Below are 15,200 nucleotides of genomic sequence, written 5' to 3'. Positions count from 1 at the left end.
AACAGAGCAGGAAGTTTAAGGTGCTAAGTTCTTTTGTGGAGAACCGCCACTTTTGCATCTGTGATGCTGAGCTGCCTTTGATAGATCCAGATTGCACTTCTGTCAAATGTTCTACCTGCAAGCACAGAGTGTCGGCACAGTCAGTCATTTGCGTCACTAAAGCATGCATCACTGTACAGGCAGCTAGTCGACCTAGTCCGTTTAATGTCCCTAAATCCTGCATTAAACCTTTGTTGGGTCTAGAGAGAGAGGGGTTTTGTGACAAGGATGAGGCTGAGGAGAAGCTTCTGCAGATGAAATGGGTGGAGGTGGTGTTTCAGAACGATAAGGTAGTTGAAATTAAGAAGGCCACTGAGGGTGGCGATCAAGACTGAGGCTCCACAAATGTTTTAACGGCAGAGTAAGACAGATTTTGAAAAAAAACTTTTTTTTAAATAGGGGAGGGGGAGAGGGGGACAGGAGTGAAGAGAGAGGTCCCTGCGAGGTCAGTTTTTGATTCCCGCAACAAACTTGAAGTTGCTTATATGACATATGTCAAGCTTGGGACTGTTAATAAGGTTGTTACGGATAAACGTGAGACTTGACAGGTATAATTATGTCACTTGAGACGTGGGTAAATGCCAATCTCACTGAAAACAACAGAAGCTGAATTGAAATTACCTTGTGTCAGTACGCTTCTTTTAGTTGTAGTGGTTGTGATATCAATTTATAAGCGTCATGTTTTGTTATTGACCAAACGGCATTTGCAATAGCCGTAAAAACCAAAACACTTGACTTGAGACTCTAGTAGAGGCCAAAAAGAATAAATAAGGACATTCTGATGGCTTTGACCATTGCCACTTGGAACAGTGTAGTTTCTGTGTAATTGGGGTGTAATTCGATTGGCTGTCGCGCTCAAATATCAACATCATCTTGCAAGAATCGAGGACTGCACCAATAACTAAATACTATAAGACAATTGGAAGGATCTGACATATCTGAGAGGATGTAATGTTGATAGGATCTAGCCTTGCCAATTAGAAGTAGGTAAGTAAGTAAAATGGCCATGGGCAGTGAGTTAGTACAGTGGCCATGGGCAGTGAGTAATTATAATGGGCATGGGCAGTGAATAAGTATAGTGGACAGTGAAGTACAGTGGCCATGGGCAGCAGCACACAATGAAAGGACCCCATTCCCAGAGAGGGTTGCATCTTATCTGTTATGTGGCATCAGCTCTTCTGTTTTGTTTTAAATCTTAATCTCAGTCTTGACCATAGTGTGTGTCAGGCTGGGGTAAACTCCAGGATACACCCTAGTGGTGAGGCCCCTTGGGACTGACAGGTTGTTTTAGAAAAGGTTGTATTGATCTTGAACAAGTTCTCATAGGCTGTGCGAGAACCACTGCTATCCTTTTGGGCATGTATAGCCGGCATGTATGTAGTTACAGCATTAGGGGGCAGTGTTGTCACAATTATGTATTCAAACTAACACATCCATTTGTAATTTTTTATTTTGGAATGTCCTAAATGCTTGATGTATGTAATCTACCGTTTGATTTTATGTATGTATCAATTTTAAATGCTAACTAATGTGCAGTCAATTAAAGGTGTTGTTGATTCAGTCTTGTCATTAATAATAAAAAAAAAAGTTTTTCAGCACTATGACTGGTTCTTCATTTAAAAGACTATTGTCTAACTGACTATAAATAGTGATCATGTGGAGGTGATGATGAATGCTTAATGTTCTGTCAATCCTGTTCTCTCCAACCTCTCTGTGAATATCTCACAATGCCCGTCTATTGCCACGGCAGCACTAAAGCTTAATGTGCTTAATGTGCAACTTGTGTGCTTGCGAACCCCTTCTGAGCATCTCTTGCGTGCTTGTCCCAAATTTGTAACTATCTGAAAAGGCGTTGCAAGGGCTGTGATTGACCCAACCCACCGCTGTTTACTTGGGGGCAGTAGCATTTATTTATTTATTTAGTTAAGTAGTTAGTTGGTTAGTGAATCAATTGACCTGTTCACCTACATAAACCTTTGAGGTGGCAGCATGCAATCTTTCCAACATTCCATGAACGCCAAACCTAAATGAGCCTGATATGTGTGTGAGAGAATGACAAATTGAAAAAAAATGCGTTGTACATTACACCAACAGACTGAAACCTAGGGCCTGATTTACTAACAGGATTGCGCCCATTTCAGGCGTAAAATAGCGGTCGTAAACATAAAACAGTATTTACAAAGGAGGCGCATTTGAGTAGAGGCGCATATTAACGCTTTGTGGGTGGACACGGAAACATGGGTGGAAACGTGGGCGTGAAGAGCAAATAAATGGGAGGAGAGAAGTTAAGTGCGCCTAATTATGTATTGTGTGGTATTTACTAAAACTGCCTGGCGAGCGCAAGTCTCTAATTTGCGGGCTAATTCTCCGCCTCATAAAAGCACGTCTTAGCCAGGAAGTGCATTTCCATTGAGTCTGAAAACGTTGATATGGCAGCAGTTATAAGAGCAAGGCGAAGAAAGAAGACAGAGATAGCGCACAGAAATATTTTTTTCAGCCAGAACACTTTTTCAGTTAAGCGAACCACAAATCATTAGACGGTACAGGTTAACCAGCCACGCAATACTTCAATTACTGGACCAGATCAGAGACGGCATCGAACCCTCCACCCGGCGATCACATTCCATTCCATCAGTTGTTAAACTCCTGGCAACATTTGCAAATATTGGCCTCCGGATAATTTCAAACAGTTAAAGCATCTGCAGTTGTTATATCTCAGCCTTCACTCAGCCAAATATTCACCCAGGTACTCAACGCATTGCTACGGCACACTGGTCAATATACATTTAGAGAACATTGATGTTGTTTGCACCAGTCCACCAGGTAGGATCTGATCTAGCACCCTTGAATAGACGATTACCCAAGTATAAGTACCTAGAAAAACATTTTTGTATACATGTACACTTTATGTTTGAAAGTGTTTATTAGTCCTAACTAGCTAATGAAAATTTTTGCATAAGTGTTTAATTCAACCAGATGGATTGCTGTATAGTAGCAATAACTTCTGCTGTCAGCTCCAACCTCCTCATTGCACATTAAACATCTCTATTTTTTATTCAAATACAATCTGCTGTCCGAAACAGTGATGTTTACCTGAGTGCGTGGCTTTAGCCATGATAGTTGCACCCATGGCGCTGTAGTGTGCTGTGTGGCAAAAATGCGGTTGCAAAATCCTCTACCTGCAGTCGACAAACAAGCAAACACCCACAGTCCAACAGGCAAATAAGACTTTTAGGTATGTGCAGAAAACGAACGTTCACACAAAAAAACACGCGTACGCCAATCCATCTGTTATGTGACAGTAGTAGACACGTCTCCAAAGCACCAGCGGCCGCACCTGCGGCAACAGCACCATGGCTTTGGTGCACTCCACTACCGACCGTGTACGGGCATGTGCTGTATTGAAGTGGGCTAGTCTGCTAGGCTGTCTGAGTGAGCGCAATCTGGATGAGAATACATTGGGAACCCTGTTTTACGCAGGAAATCCTCTTTCACATTTTGCTGTTCCTGGGCACTGTATGGAAATCTAATAAATTGCGGGCATATAGAGGGATAATACTGCAAAGAACATCGGGCAAAATTCTGCTTAATGATGACGGGAATTTGGGAGACCCAGAGGTAAACTGTCCCCCGCGCCCCCTCACCTTCCCCCTAACACAGGATCTGTGGGAGTAGGGGCGCCTGCAGCCGCAGGGGGTGCCAATTTGCCAATTCCCCACAAGGTTATATGATAGATAAATAATAGAAAACCGCTTCGTGGCCCAGAAGATTATTATTTAAAAAAATTAAGTGCTCGTGCCGCCCCCCACGTGTCATAAAAAAGTGCCGCCACTGGGTGCGCCTCTGTAAACGAGAGGCCATTTGGGCTCAACGCTCTCGGCAAGCGGTACCTGCTTATCACCCAAACATCATCCTGTGTCAAAAAGTCTGTCCGATCACGAAAAAACCTTTTTCTCTCCTTATTGCGCAGTTGGCAATATCCTCTAACAACGCCAATGCAGCCATATCTCCTACTGAAAACTTAGCCACTATTAGACTTTTTTATAGGCTGCAGCTTGAGCGAAATGCGGAATACCTTTTAGACGTGAATCTCATTCATGTGTGAATTATTCTAATAGTTGAATTGATTTTATTTACCAAAACATTCATTTGGCCTTTCACCATTAGCCCTAATGGTGACGGTGGTGCTGACGATGATGATGATGAAACTGCATGTCGGCTGTCGGCGCTCTGAGAGTTCTGAATTCCTGCAGTACTCCAGTATTGCAGCAAGGAAATGTACTTACGCAAACTAGAACCAGACGTAGAGATACGTCCTTTTCCACGCCTAAGACGTTTTTTATAAATCTGTTCTTTGACGTGGATTTGATCGCACGCACACTCTAAGATCATCTGTGCGTAAGTACGTTTTATAAATGAGGCCCTATGTTTTGTACCCCATTAATGCTGAATACATTTACCACATGTATGTTGTGTACATCTACCACATGTATGCTAGCATGTTCATCATGTTGCATGTATGATTTCTTCTGCCATGTTCCTGATTGTTTCCCCTGCCCTTCTGCAACAATTGTATTGTTTTGGCACAATTTAAATACAATTGAATTCAATTAAAAAATAGTGCTAGCATAAAAGTCATGTTATTTACAAGTGGCATTATATTTGTTTAATGGCTGGGCAAATCATGTTTTTTGTTTTTTTATACATTTAGCCTCTTTGCAAATCATGGGGTACTTATAAAACACATTTTATTTGGTTACAATGTTTGGGCAAATTAATTACTATATGAACCACTCTACTGTGGTCTCTCATGTTGGTTAGCACTACAGAGATCATTTCATTTCATTTAATTTACAACCGGTTAAGTGAGCAGGGAACATAGTTAGCATTGACTGAACCAAAGCCCCAATCATCTCTGATGTTCTTGTGGACTGCTGAATGTCTCATAAACATTAGCTGCAAATTTCTTCACCTGGTCAATCAAAAGGAGGTCCTGGAAGATATAACATGATGGTTTAAATCTTTAAATCCGAGATTCATATTATTGTACAGTAGTTTATTATACATATCACCATTATATTTATATATAAACATCATTTGAATTTACAATAGTGACATTCCTTGACTTTTTACATTTTTTATGTAAAGTAGTATTTATTGTTACTATTGTTGCTCTATTGCCCGTAGCTTGAATGTTCCCTCCTGTACGTTGCCTTGGATAAAAGCGTCTGTTCAATGACAACATGTCAATGTACATGATTGAGTACAATATATCTTACCTGGACAAAATGACTTGGTATTTCACTGCATATTGAATGAATCTGTCCATTGACAATGGGAATGATTTTGGCAAGGGGAAGACGTTCATGAGAGAGACTGGAAGGAAGAAGAGAGAACATGGATATAAATCATTCTTCTAAGTCTGCAGCTAATGCAGCATCTTTTCTAGAATGTGTTACCACTCATCAGCCAATCATGTGTAACGGTAGTAGTACAGTGCTGTGCAAACACTCCCCGAAAGTTGATTTAGACACAAATTGTTGCCCATATATGTAAGAATTTCAGTTCAAAACATTCAAAAGTTAACTAGAAATAGCAATAGAATGTAAAGAAATAAGCATTTTGATGTAATGTTAATGTACTGTGTTGCCCAGATAGATACTAAAGATGGCATGACAGACACCAAATGCAGAATACCTAGAACATCCCATTATGACTCCACACAACGTATTCTCATTGGTTGTTTGTTCTGTCACTTTGCACTGTAGACTATACTGCAAGTGTATTTTGTTGGGGTCAGAAATTCCGTTTGCTGAACGAAGCCTAATACAATTGAATCGCAATATTCTGGTTTAGAAATTACCAGAGTCTGCACAAGAGGTTGTGTAGCATATTATGCAAGATAGAAATTTAGAGTTGTTAAAAACCAAAAAAGTTCACTGTATGTCTGACCCTCATCTGGGACATTCTGTGCTCTCACACAGCTTACAAGGCTCCCAAGTGGGTTATGTTCTCTTTCATCCCTGGGTCTCTCCTACGTTGTAGGGGGTGTAGTATGCATTTCTATTGCATGTGTGTAAACTACATGACCTACACAGAAGGCTATTGTTACCACACTGCTTTTAAAATGTCTGACAAAACTAGCTCACCAATTTCATAGCCTGTACTTTTCATGAGGGGCCAAATATTTATCTTAGACACATCTCTACACTCACACGACTCGTGCACTTAAACAATTTACACGTAATAATTGAGGTGTTCTACCTGGCGTGGTATGACTACATCTGTTACACCCCCACAACCTGGTGAACTCCTAGAATCCTTCAAACTCATTGACCTCCCTGCACTCAATCCCTGATCTCCTTATCTCTTTCTAGAAAAACCCCTGTTACACATTACCACTCTACACACAGTTGCACTCAAAATGATTTGCCCGTAAGGGGTAGGCATTCTAAAAAAAAAGTGTTTCTGAATTTACCTGAGCCTCAAAATACTGACTTCAGTTTTCCTCACCAGCTTCGGTTTTTATTTACTGACTGCATACAGAATCTACATCAAATGCTGTTACTTTTCTCTCCAAGCACCCCTTTGGTGATTATGGCCAAACCACACAATTTTAACTTATTACCAAAATGACCCTGGCGGTACAGTTGTCCACCCTCTTATATCAGTTTTTTTTTGGATTCTGATGAAAGAAAAGTGAAATGTCGCTGGAGTGCTTTGCCAGAACTGACCTTCCAGATGCTTCCAGAGGCACAGGACATCCCTGAGGCAGGTGGAAGAACTCTGCCATGTTATCAAGGAAGCGGCTAAACCCTCTGCTCAGACACGTGCTGAGTACCATGCTGAAGTCAGGGCTGGGGGAGCAGAAGAGAACTGTAAGGAGAGCGATGCAGCATTGTGCATTTACAGCATGAGCAGACAGAAGGGTTATGAGGTTCTGTAGGATGCATAGAGATTACCTTTCCAGCATGTCTCTAGTTTCATTCAGCAACTTAATAGTCATGACATCATAGCCAGTCAGACTACAAGCCTAACAAGAATAACAAACACATTAGGTAAGTAGGCATTAATTAAAGGTATTGTGCAACTAGTATTTCATAGTAGACTAAACACTCAAGGTGCTTCTAGGCTGGTGATAATGGAGGGCACACTCAGTGAAAAGTGATGATTTGAGAGCTCAAGCCAGAGCCAATAAAAGGAACAAAGATGTCTCTAATCCAGAAATGTTGAGAAAATTACCTGAGACTCTAGTGTATTCTCTTCATCTGGCATCAGGAACCAAGAGAGAGGCTTGTGTGATGAGGCTCCTAACCCTTCCTCTACTCGTTGCCTGATGCTAACCAGCTGCTGGTCCAACTCCTGTAGTGACAGGTGCTGCTTCAGGGACATGCTAAAGAGAGACAAACAAGCAATCAGTCACCAGCAGGCTCCACTTAAGATCCCATCGTTCTTCACATGAAATTCTCTCGAAATTCTGCATGCCAGGAATACCATTTTGGAATCGAATGACAAAGTTTTAATTGGTTTGTACCCACCCTCCCAGTACATCTTGCACTGCTCTTTTCACTACAGTCATCAATTCACTCAGCCCTTAAAGAGAAAAGAGAAAATGAGAAGAGACCAGATTAGACAACATGTTTCTAACTAGAAGGGCACTCTGAGAGTGCAGACATCCGCCAAGGCCAATATGCCCCATCTCCCATTGCTGAATCCAGCCCTTTATCCGGAACCCTAACCCTAGAACCGCTCCAAAATGTAATGGCTTCTTCCTTTGCCCATGCTCTACCTTGCCCATGCTCTTACCTTATTGGGTCTTTCTTATTTGGCAGAGGTAAATATGAAATCACAGCAGACTTTGCACTTACCATCTCCAAGAAGATGTTGAATACTGGACAAATACTGTTGTTGGACATCAGGTGGTGCAAATTGGCTCTTGAAAACAAAAAACACAGTAATGACATTTAAGGATACATTCTGTGTCAGAATACTGGTTATTGGTTATCTCTAAGAACTTGTACAGAATTATAGTTACTCATACAGTTTTGCTTATCAATAACAAAAGCAGTGGAAAGTCACAAATGCTATTCCATTCATTTCTATGGAAAAGATTCAAATGTTTTACATTTTACAAAATTCAAATGTAGATTGCCTCAGTCAGGCTGAGTCTGCCAATATATTTTCAATATGAAATGCAGAATGGACCATTTCAAACTGAATAAAGTGCAAATATTTCTTATGCAGAGGACAAAGGAAAACAAGTATTTCAGGTAGTGTAAAACTAGCGATCTTTCTCCATCGTTCTTATCCATGTTTCTATGGGCAACGTTGAGGTAGTAAGACAACCAAGTTCACAGACTCTGTGAAGTCCATTCTTCCACTGGTTGCAACATTATCTTGGTCAAGACTCTGTGCCTTTGCTTTTACACTACTTTGGCAAAGCAGTTACAGTTTTCCGTCTCCCATTCAACTCCACTATCTGAAAATCCCACCCAACATGCAGTTTTATTCAAGCTAATGTAACATACTGCACAGCACATTAAATCATTTTGAGGGACAATGTTGAAAACAGGGCTCCCAAAAACTATAATACAATAATAAAATAACATGAATACCTCATTCTACATCTAAAAGAAAAAAATAGATCTTCCAGGACTTACCATTCCAGTTTTGTTCACAGAGTTGTCCAAGTACAGGTAACCACCAATGATGTTGAGCTGAACTCGCAGTAGTGCAACCAACATGCAGGTACTGTACACAGCTACTACACTTCTGGAAAAACCTGGATAGCATATTAAAGACAATGAGATGAGGAAATGGTAATTGAATTGAACTACAAACTGAGAATCAGTGTGAAAAAACGTACTGATTATTTTAAGGTCCTCCCAGATTTCAAACTTATTTGCTGGCCTGCAAGATAAAATAATTTAGACATTGGTGTTTGCTCTGATGTTCATTTATAACTTTCAATGATGATGACACAACATACCTTTTCTTAAGCAAAGACGTCAGATCTTCTGAATCTAAGCGCATAATAATGGCTTCTTTGAGAGATGGCAGCATAGATAGAACTAGAAAAGAAGATACATATCTGATGAACCCCATGTATCGTGTAGGTTGTACGTGTAGATGGACACTACTCGCCCTAAACGGGCGCCATCTTGGCGGAAGAGGAGGAGCCCTGTTCGGAAAGTTGGCTGACTGACATCTCACAAATCACTTCAACTATCATTGCTGGTTACAATAACTGCGTTATCTGACAGTACAGTGTCTATTTCTCTGTAACTTTTGAAAAATGTAAGCGAGAAAACGCCAAAAGATGTACATTTACACACAAAACCAACCGTTAGTGGAGTTCGGTCCACCATCTGTTTAAAATTTCCAGTTCGCTGGAGGAAGCTGACTCACAGATTTACGGGTAAAAGGCTTGCACGTTTGCGTCCGTCAGTGTTCCATTTGAGACACTAATCACTAATCATTTGAGAAACTAACACTAATCAAGAGACAGAACGCACTACAGATGTAAGTGCTTAGTGTGCTCTACACAATGTATTGCAGTGTACTCTGTAAAGTAAGCGGTAGTAGACACAGTCTGTGTGTTGGATCGGTTTTACTAATACAGCAGACACTTTTGGCTGGGCTCAAACCTAAACTGGGCCTCTCTTACAGACAGCACATCCTGATGGACATTTGCACTCACAAACTCAATTAAACACAATTAAAGATTGCTCAGACTATATGTCTATAGAGAAATAACCTCAAAACAAAGGTGACAAATTGCAATGCCTGCCAAAAGGTATTTAATCTGCATTGTTTCGGGCTCAGCTGAGAGCAAGCAGTGGTTGTGCCCAGAATGCACAACATGATCTAAACAAGTTCCATACAATGAATTATTTTAATTAATATATATATATAATTTAATAATTATATCTATAAATAATATATTGTATTTAATATCTGAACCTGACCTATTGCTATAACAAAGATCATTTTGGTGACGGTACCGGTCATGTTGCATGTCCTCTGGTTGCTTTCAAAGTGGTACTGTCGTCTGGCTTGAGTAATGTATTCTGTAGCCTCTTGGTCCTGGAATTCCTGTAATTTTCTTTGAGCATATTTACTCAAGAGATATCCACCTGAGGACACAAACCCGAAATGGCCAGACACACCATTTAATTGTTTAGTCTTCATCCCAAGGCATACTTTGGTAACAGCATGCTCTTGTTGATAATCGGTATTGAATTGAGTAACCAACATATTGTAAACAATCTTGCCAGCTGCAAGGCAGTGCAGTGGGAGAACTACAGAAGTAGGCTAAGTGTACTTACCTCCAATGAAAACACCAGCGAAAAGGAACTTCCTTTTGTGGCGCTTGAGGGAAGTCCATGAAGAGAGCATACTGTTACTCCGAATCTCATAGAGTTACTAAAGGGGCTGGTAGATAATAATGAATTCCATTAGCAGGTTCAGCAATCTAAGAATTCCCCAGCAGCATGTTGAGTGGCTTTTTTTTAAGTTTGAACAATACCGTAGACATATGACGACCCGGAAAAAGTGTGAGGTCGCAGTCATAGATATCAGGTCGCTTCCGGTCTCGATTTCTGGATGCTTCACGTTAACTATTCAAAGTAAAAGCCCATGACCACACATTTTTGAAGAGTCAGCCATTTAACTCATCCTGCAAAGAAGAGAGCCTTTTTGCATGAGAGATAAGCACATTTAAGTTCAAAAAACTGTTTTGTGTCTTTTTGTTTTGTGGATTGTTGTGTCTGAACAGTTATAGACAAGTTTAAAAACATTTCACACATGTTTTAGTGCTTTGGTAAGCTACACTATGAGTCTATAGCTAGTATGATTTTAGCTCAAAACAGTTGGATGATGCATTTTTTCCAAAAAGGTGGGATTGGGGTGATTTGTGACAAAGGGCCTGGGGTAAGTTGTGCCAGTGATCTGTATAGAGAATTGCATTCAATTTGGAAAATTAAAAGTCACTTTAAGTGGCACAACTCACCCCACTCTCCCCTACGCCTAACACATCTCCACTGCACCAATGTTGTTAGCCTAGGTTTTATTAATATGCTTGTATTTATATGAGGTGATATATCAAACTACACCAATTTCGCAATTGTTCAGAGAAATGTATCACCTTAAAATAAAACTTTATAAAAATAAAAGCCTACCACCTTTCGGACGGCACTGCACAATGAAGTAAAAAATAAATACTCAAAAACATCTCATGGATTTTCACTCCTAATATCAAAGAATACTAATTCTTTAGACTGAGAAAATTACAAATTGTACCTTCTCAATATAAGGGTGAAATTTCTTTACTGGAAGGTGTGGGACATGATTTTGAAATAAAAAGAGGGTCATTATCGTCTGTGGGGCATATGCAGTCTTTAGAGCACATTCCATGTGACTTACTCTTTCGAATATTCAAGGTTAAAAGAAGGCTACTGCAGCTTCGCCTCAAACCTGTGTGCTTGAATGTGTTCTCAGTACAGAATGCATTCAACATCTAAAAAGCAGAATATGGGCCTGGGGGAATTGAGCAGTAAGGTTTTTTGTGTGCATACAAATACAAAAATGACAGAGGGAATAGTCATTTGTTTAAGCAATATAGCATGAGTGGGAGTGGGGTAGGTAAGGGATAATCCCACGGGTGGTGTTCCGCCGTAGCCACCGAGGCCGCAGGTCACTGCAGGTCATAATCAGGTCATTACTGATTCAGATTCAAAGGACTCAAAAGATCCGGATCTTTTTAGTGATTCACTCAGAAGATTCATAGTCCTTTAGGTGACTCAAAATTTCCATCACTAATTTGAAGGCTTTATTTGTCTTCCTTAAAGACTCTGGGCTATTTTATATAAAAAAATGTCAAGACACGTGTACTCTGCCTTGTACACACTCCTCTACATAAGGTGGCGGTATGCACCATACGTTTGTTGTAATTTGCCAATGAATACAAATAAGAAGAAGTCTCCTAACTTGACCATTTCCATAATGTTGGTTAAGTCTTAAATGCTCAAACATAGCGTAACCAACGCCAATCTTTCTCAGGAATCTTCTCAAGAATCTTTGTTGATTTTTTGGTAGGTTGCAACGATTTTTTTTAAATCGCTGTGTTGGACATACACAACTCCCTTTCACCGACGTCAACACGGAGATAGGCATCTTAATAGAGTGTGCCTTTTGCCTCAGAGCCTGTCACGTTGGATTACCATATGATTTCGCTTGCAAAATGCAAATGCGTTCGCTTTATTTCCCCGTGTAGCAGCGTTAAGAAGTTATGGCTAACTAAATAAGCGACCTGACTACATAAAAAACAATGGCAACATAGCTAAATGTATCTAATTTGATGCCAGCAAAAACTGTCATACTGTCGTGCTTAGCATCCATGGACGTGGAACAAAAGAAAGAATAGGCTACTAAAGTTTAGCTGGGGAATATCTTTTTTGCTGCTTGATACAAAAGGAAAATTCACATGGTTTTCATTTCCCAATTGTCTCAAGTGTCAACAATCCCATATCAACATACATGAGAGCCATGTACTTGCAGTTGGCGTGTTTGAAATCGATTACAATCGGTTTGTATGCCCTTGTAAACGCCCGGTTCAAAGTGTATTTGTGACTAGGGTCAAATGGCATAACAGTACAAGGATGCCATGCTTTATAGTTTTGATGTAGTTTGGTCGAAGTAAAAAATGTAAATGTATTGCAGGTATGAAAGGCAGAGGATTGAAGATCAGAATGCCATCTATTGGCAATGATATAGTGAAGCAAGATTTTTCTCCACCTAACATGGATGATATTCAGCGGTGGATGGCAGCCGCTTTTGATTTGGTAACATTTCACATATGCAACATTTACAATGTAACATCTTGCTCAAAAGTTCAATGTGGATGAATTTGTGCTTTGATATTTTGTAGGCTACAGAGGCTTTGGAAAATGGTGAAGTACCTGTTGGTTGTCTCATGGTATACAGAAATGAGGTTCTTGGCAAAGGAGGAAATGAAGTGAATGACACCAAAAATGTAAGTTGCTGTGACAACATCTGTCCGCCTCAAAGCCATCCTCCCTTTTTTTCATCAATGTCAAGAATTTGCTACTATGACTGATAAGCTAGAAATTGGAATGTCAGTCAAAGGCTTGTCAAATATATGGCTCAACAGATATCCCCTGGCATATTGTTTAGTAACCCACTGTTGGAAATGTGCCAAGTTCAGGCCAAGAATGAGTGTGCAGTGAGACAGTGGAGCGCTCTCAGCCAACATGTCGAGTTTTAGGGGAACCATCCACATGTCGGCTGAGAGCACTCCACTGTCTCACTGCACACTCATTCCATGAGTCCATGACATTAGCCACCCCCACTGACAGCATAGAGTGCTGGTACCTCCAATGCTTCACCAACAGCCTAGTCCTTAGTTTAGCACCAGCTGTCTAGTCCTGGTGCGGATGCCTTGTGTTTGGCAGATTGTGTTGCACTGTGCCAGCTTGTCCTATTGTTTGAAGTATGGGTAGCCCTTGAATATACAAGGTTTTCACCAATAGCTTACATCAAGAAAAACCCAATATTCTCAGGATACACTGCATGTGTAATAGAAAAGCTGAAAAAGAAAATAAATGTAAAAAAAAGATAAAAAGCCAAACATTCTTCTGACTGTGTATATCTATGAGATGATAATAACTGTGTGTGGGTGTGTAAACTGTTCTAATACTGTATATGGCACCTATAACATATTTTTCCCAATTCAGGACAATTTGACTCTTATGACGTATTTTGAGTGTCCTTAAAATACTGTAGCTCATTTTGTGGTGTGTATTACAGGCAACTCGCCATGCAGAGATGGTGGCTTTTGATCATGTGGTGGAGTGGTGTTGTTCCAGAGATCTTGATCTCAGTCAGGTCTGTGCACAGACCACACTCTATGTGACTGTGGAGCCCTGCATCATGTGTTCCGCAGCTCTGCGCTTACTCAGTATCCTTAGCTAACACAATCACAAACAAAATTTAAATCATAAATTGTAGAAATCTTAAAAAATATTTTGCACTGAATTATGTGATGGCAATTGCCTTGACACATGGCAGATATCCCTCTGATTGTGTACGGCTGTAGGAATGAAAGATTTGGTGGCTGTGGCTCTGTTCTTAGCATTGCCTCAGACGATGAACTACGCACTGGCTCATCTTTTAAGGTAATTACTAATTTTACATATTTGCAAGCTGTATTGTTTGATGCGCTGATACCACTGTAAATGTTTCAGACATTTTAAAATGATCTGTGACTCAATTTACAGTGTATATCTGGCTATCAAGCAGAAGAAGCGGTTGAAATGCTCAAAAGATTTTACAGGCAAGAAAATCCAAACGGTAAGGGATCATTGTTATTCAAGAGGTTAATGAGCACATACATTTGCAAAGCATATGAATGTTTCTCCCTCATGTTTATTTTTAATCACCTTGTTTTTCTGTTAGCTCCGAAATGTAAGGTGAGGAAAGTCTAGAGATGATGCTGATTGTGGGCTGTGATAATCCAGAAGTGGAGTCAAAGCACTATCAGTGGACATCTTTCAATACACATGGCTTTCAACAACCTAATAGTAACCTAAGGACTTTGTATATACAGAAAAGCCATCTGGTAGGTTGGTATTGAGTCTAAAAGATCATCCTAAAAAGGCTTTATTGGTCCAATTTCACCCAATAAAACAAATAGTTTTCATTACTGGATATGTTGTTGGGCATTTCTTTCTTGGTGTGTCGGATTCTCTGATCCATCTTGGGTCGTATGCACCTCACCCTTGTATATGCCACGGTCTTGCATCTATTTAAATCCCACAAATTACCCTTAAATATGCATGAATTTAGGAAGGAACTTTTATTTGACGAACGCCAGAATAAACAGTTGGGCACTCAGACACAACAAAATGACTCAAGTTTAATAGTCATGTTCAGTGGTGAGTGGTCCCTGGAGAAGTGGGTATACTCTTATTTTTTTTAAGCAGCCCATACAGCACATTATAACACGGGTAGATGGAATTATAACACGGGTAGATGGAATCCACCATTCTGAGAGTTAGTTCCGGGGTGTGCTATATTCAACGGTATATATATTATTCTTTATTGCAGACACCAAGTTCCATATAAAGTAACAGACATACAAT

General features: G+C 40.1%; 2 protein-coding genes across 3 annotated transcripts; one reads left to right on the top strand and one right to left on the bottom strand.

Annotated features, from left to right (window-relative positions):
* Window positions 1-4,757: 4,757 nt before the first annotated feature.
* pex3 (peroxisomal biogenesis factor 3) lies at window positions 4,758-10,556 on the bottom strand. Its single transcript, XM_080833215.1, has 12 exons — window positions 10,368-10,556; window positions 10,044-10,175; window positions 9,029-9,110; window positions 8,906-8,949; window positions 8,700-8,821; window positions 7,908-7,974; window positions 7,578-7,632; window positions 7,282-7,432; window positions 7,002-7,072; window positions 6,774-6,896; window positions 5,319-5,415; window positions 4,758-5,032 (listed from the first exon to the last, which is right to left on the bottom strand). Exons 1-12 carry the CDS (start codon window positions 10,435-10,437, stop codon window positions 4,949-4,951), a joined length of 1,098 nt encoding a protein of 365 aa, XP_080689341.1. The 5' UTR covers window positions 10,438-10,556; the 3' UTR covers window positions 4,758-4,948.
* On the top strand, window positions 9,380-14,766 carry adat2 (adenosine deaminase tRNA specific 2). 2 transcript variants are annotated; one of them, XM_080833217.1, is made up of 7 exons: window positions 9,380-9,457; window positions 12,760-12,881; window positions 12,968-13,072; window positions 13,867-14,017; window positions 14,128-14,234; window positions 14,337-14,409; window positions 14,515-14,766. In XM_080833217.1, the coding sequence occupies exons 2-7, from the start codon at window positions 12,762-12,764 to the stop codon at window positions 14,541-14,543; spliced, it is 585 nt and encodes a 194-aa protein (XP_080689343.1). In that variant the 5' UTR covers window positions 9,380-9,457; window positions 12,760-12,761; the 3' UTR covers window positions 14,544-14,766. The 2 variants fall into 2 exon arrangements, with proteins under 2 accessions (XP_080689343.1, XP_080689342.1); XM_080833216.1 differs by lacking the exon at window positions 9,380-9,457 and adding an exon at window positions 12,020-12,131.
* Window positions 14,767-15,200: the final 434 nt, after the last annotated feature.

This window comes from Sprattus sprattus (assembly GCF_963457725.1).
Source record: "Sprattus sprattus genome assembly, chromosome: 2".
NCBI lineage: Eukaryota > Metazoa > Chordata > Actinopteri > Clupeiformes > Clupeidae > Sprattus > Sprattus sprattus.
This window is presented reverse-complemented; position numbering and strand designations above follow the sequence as displayed.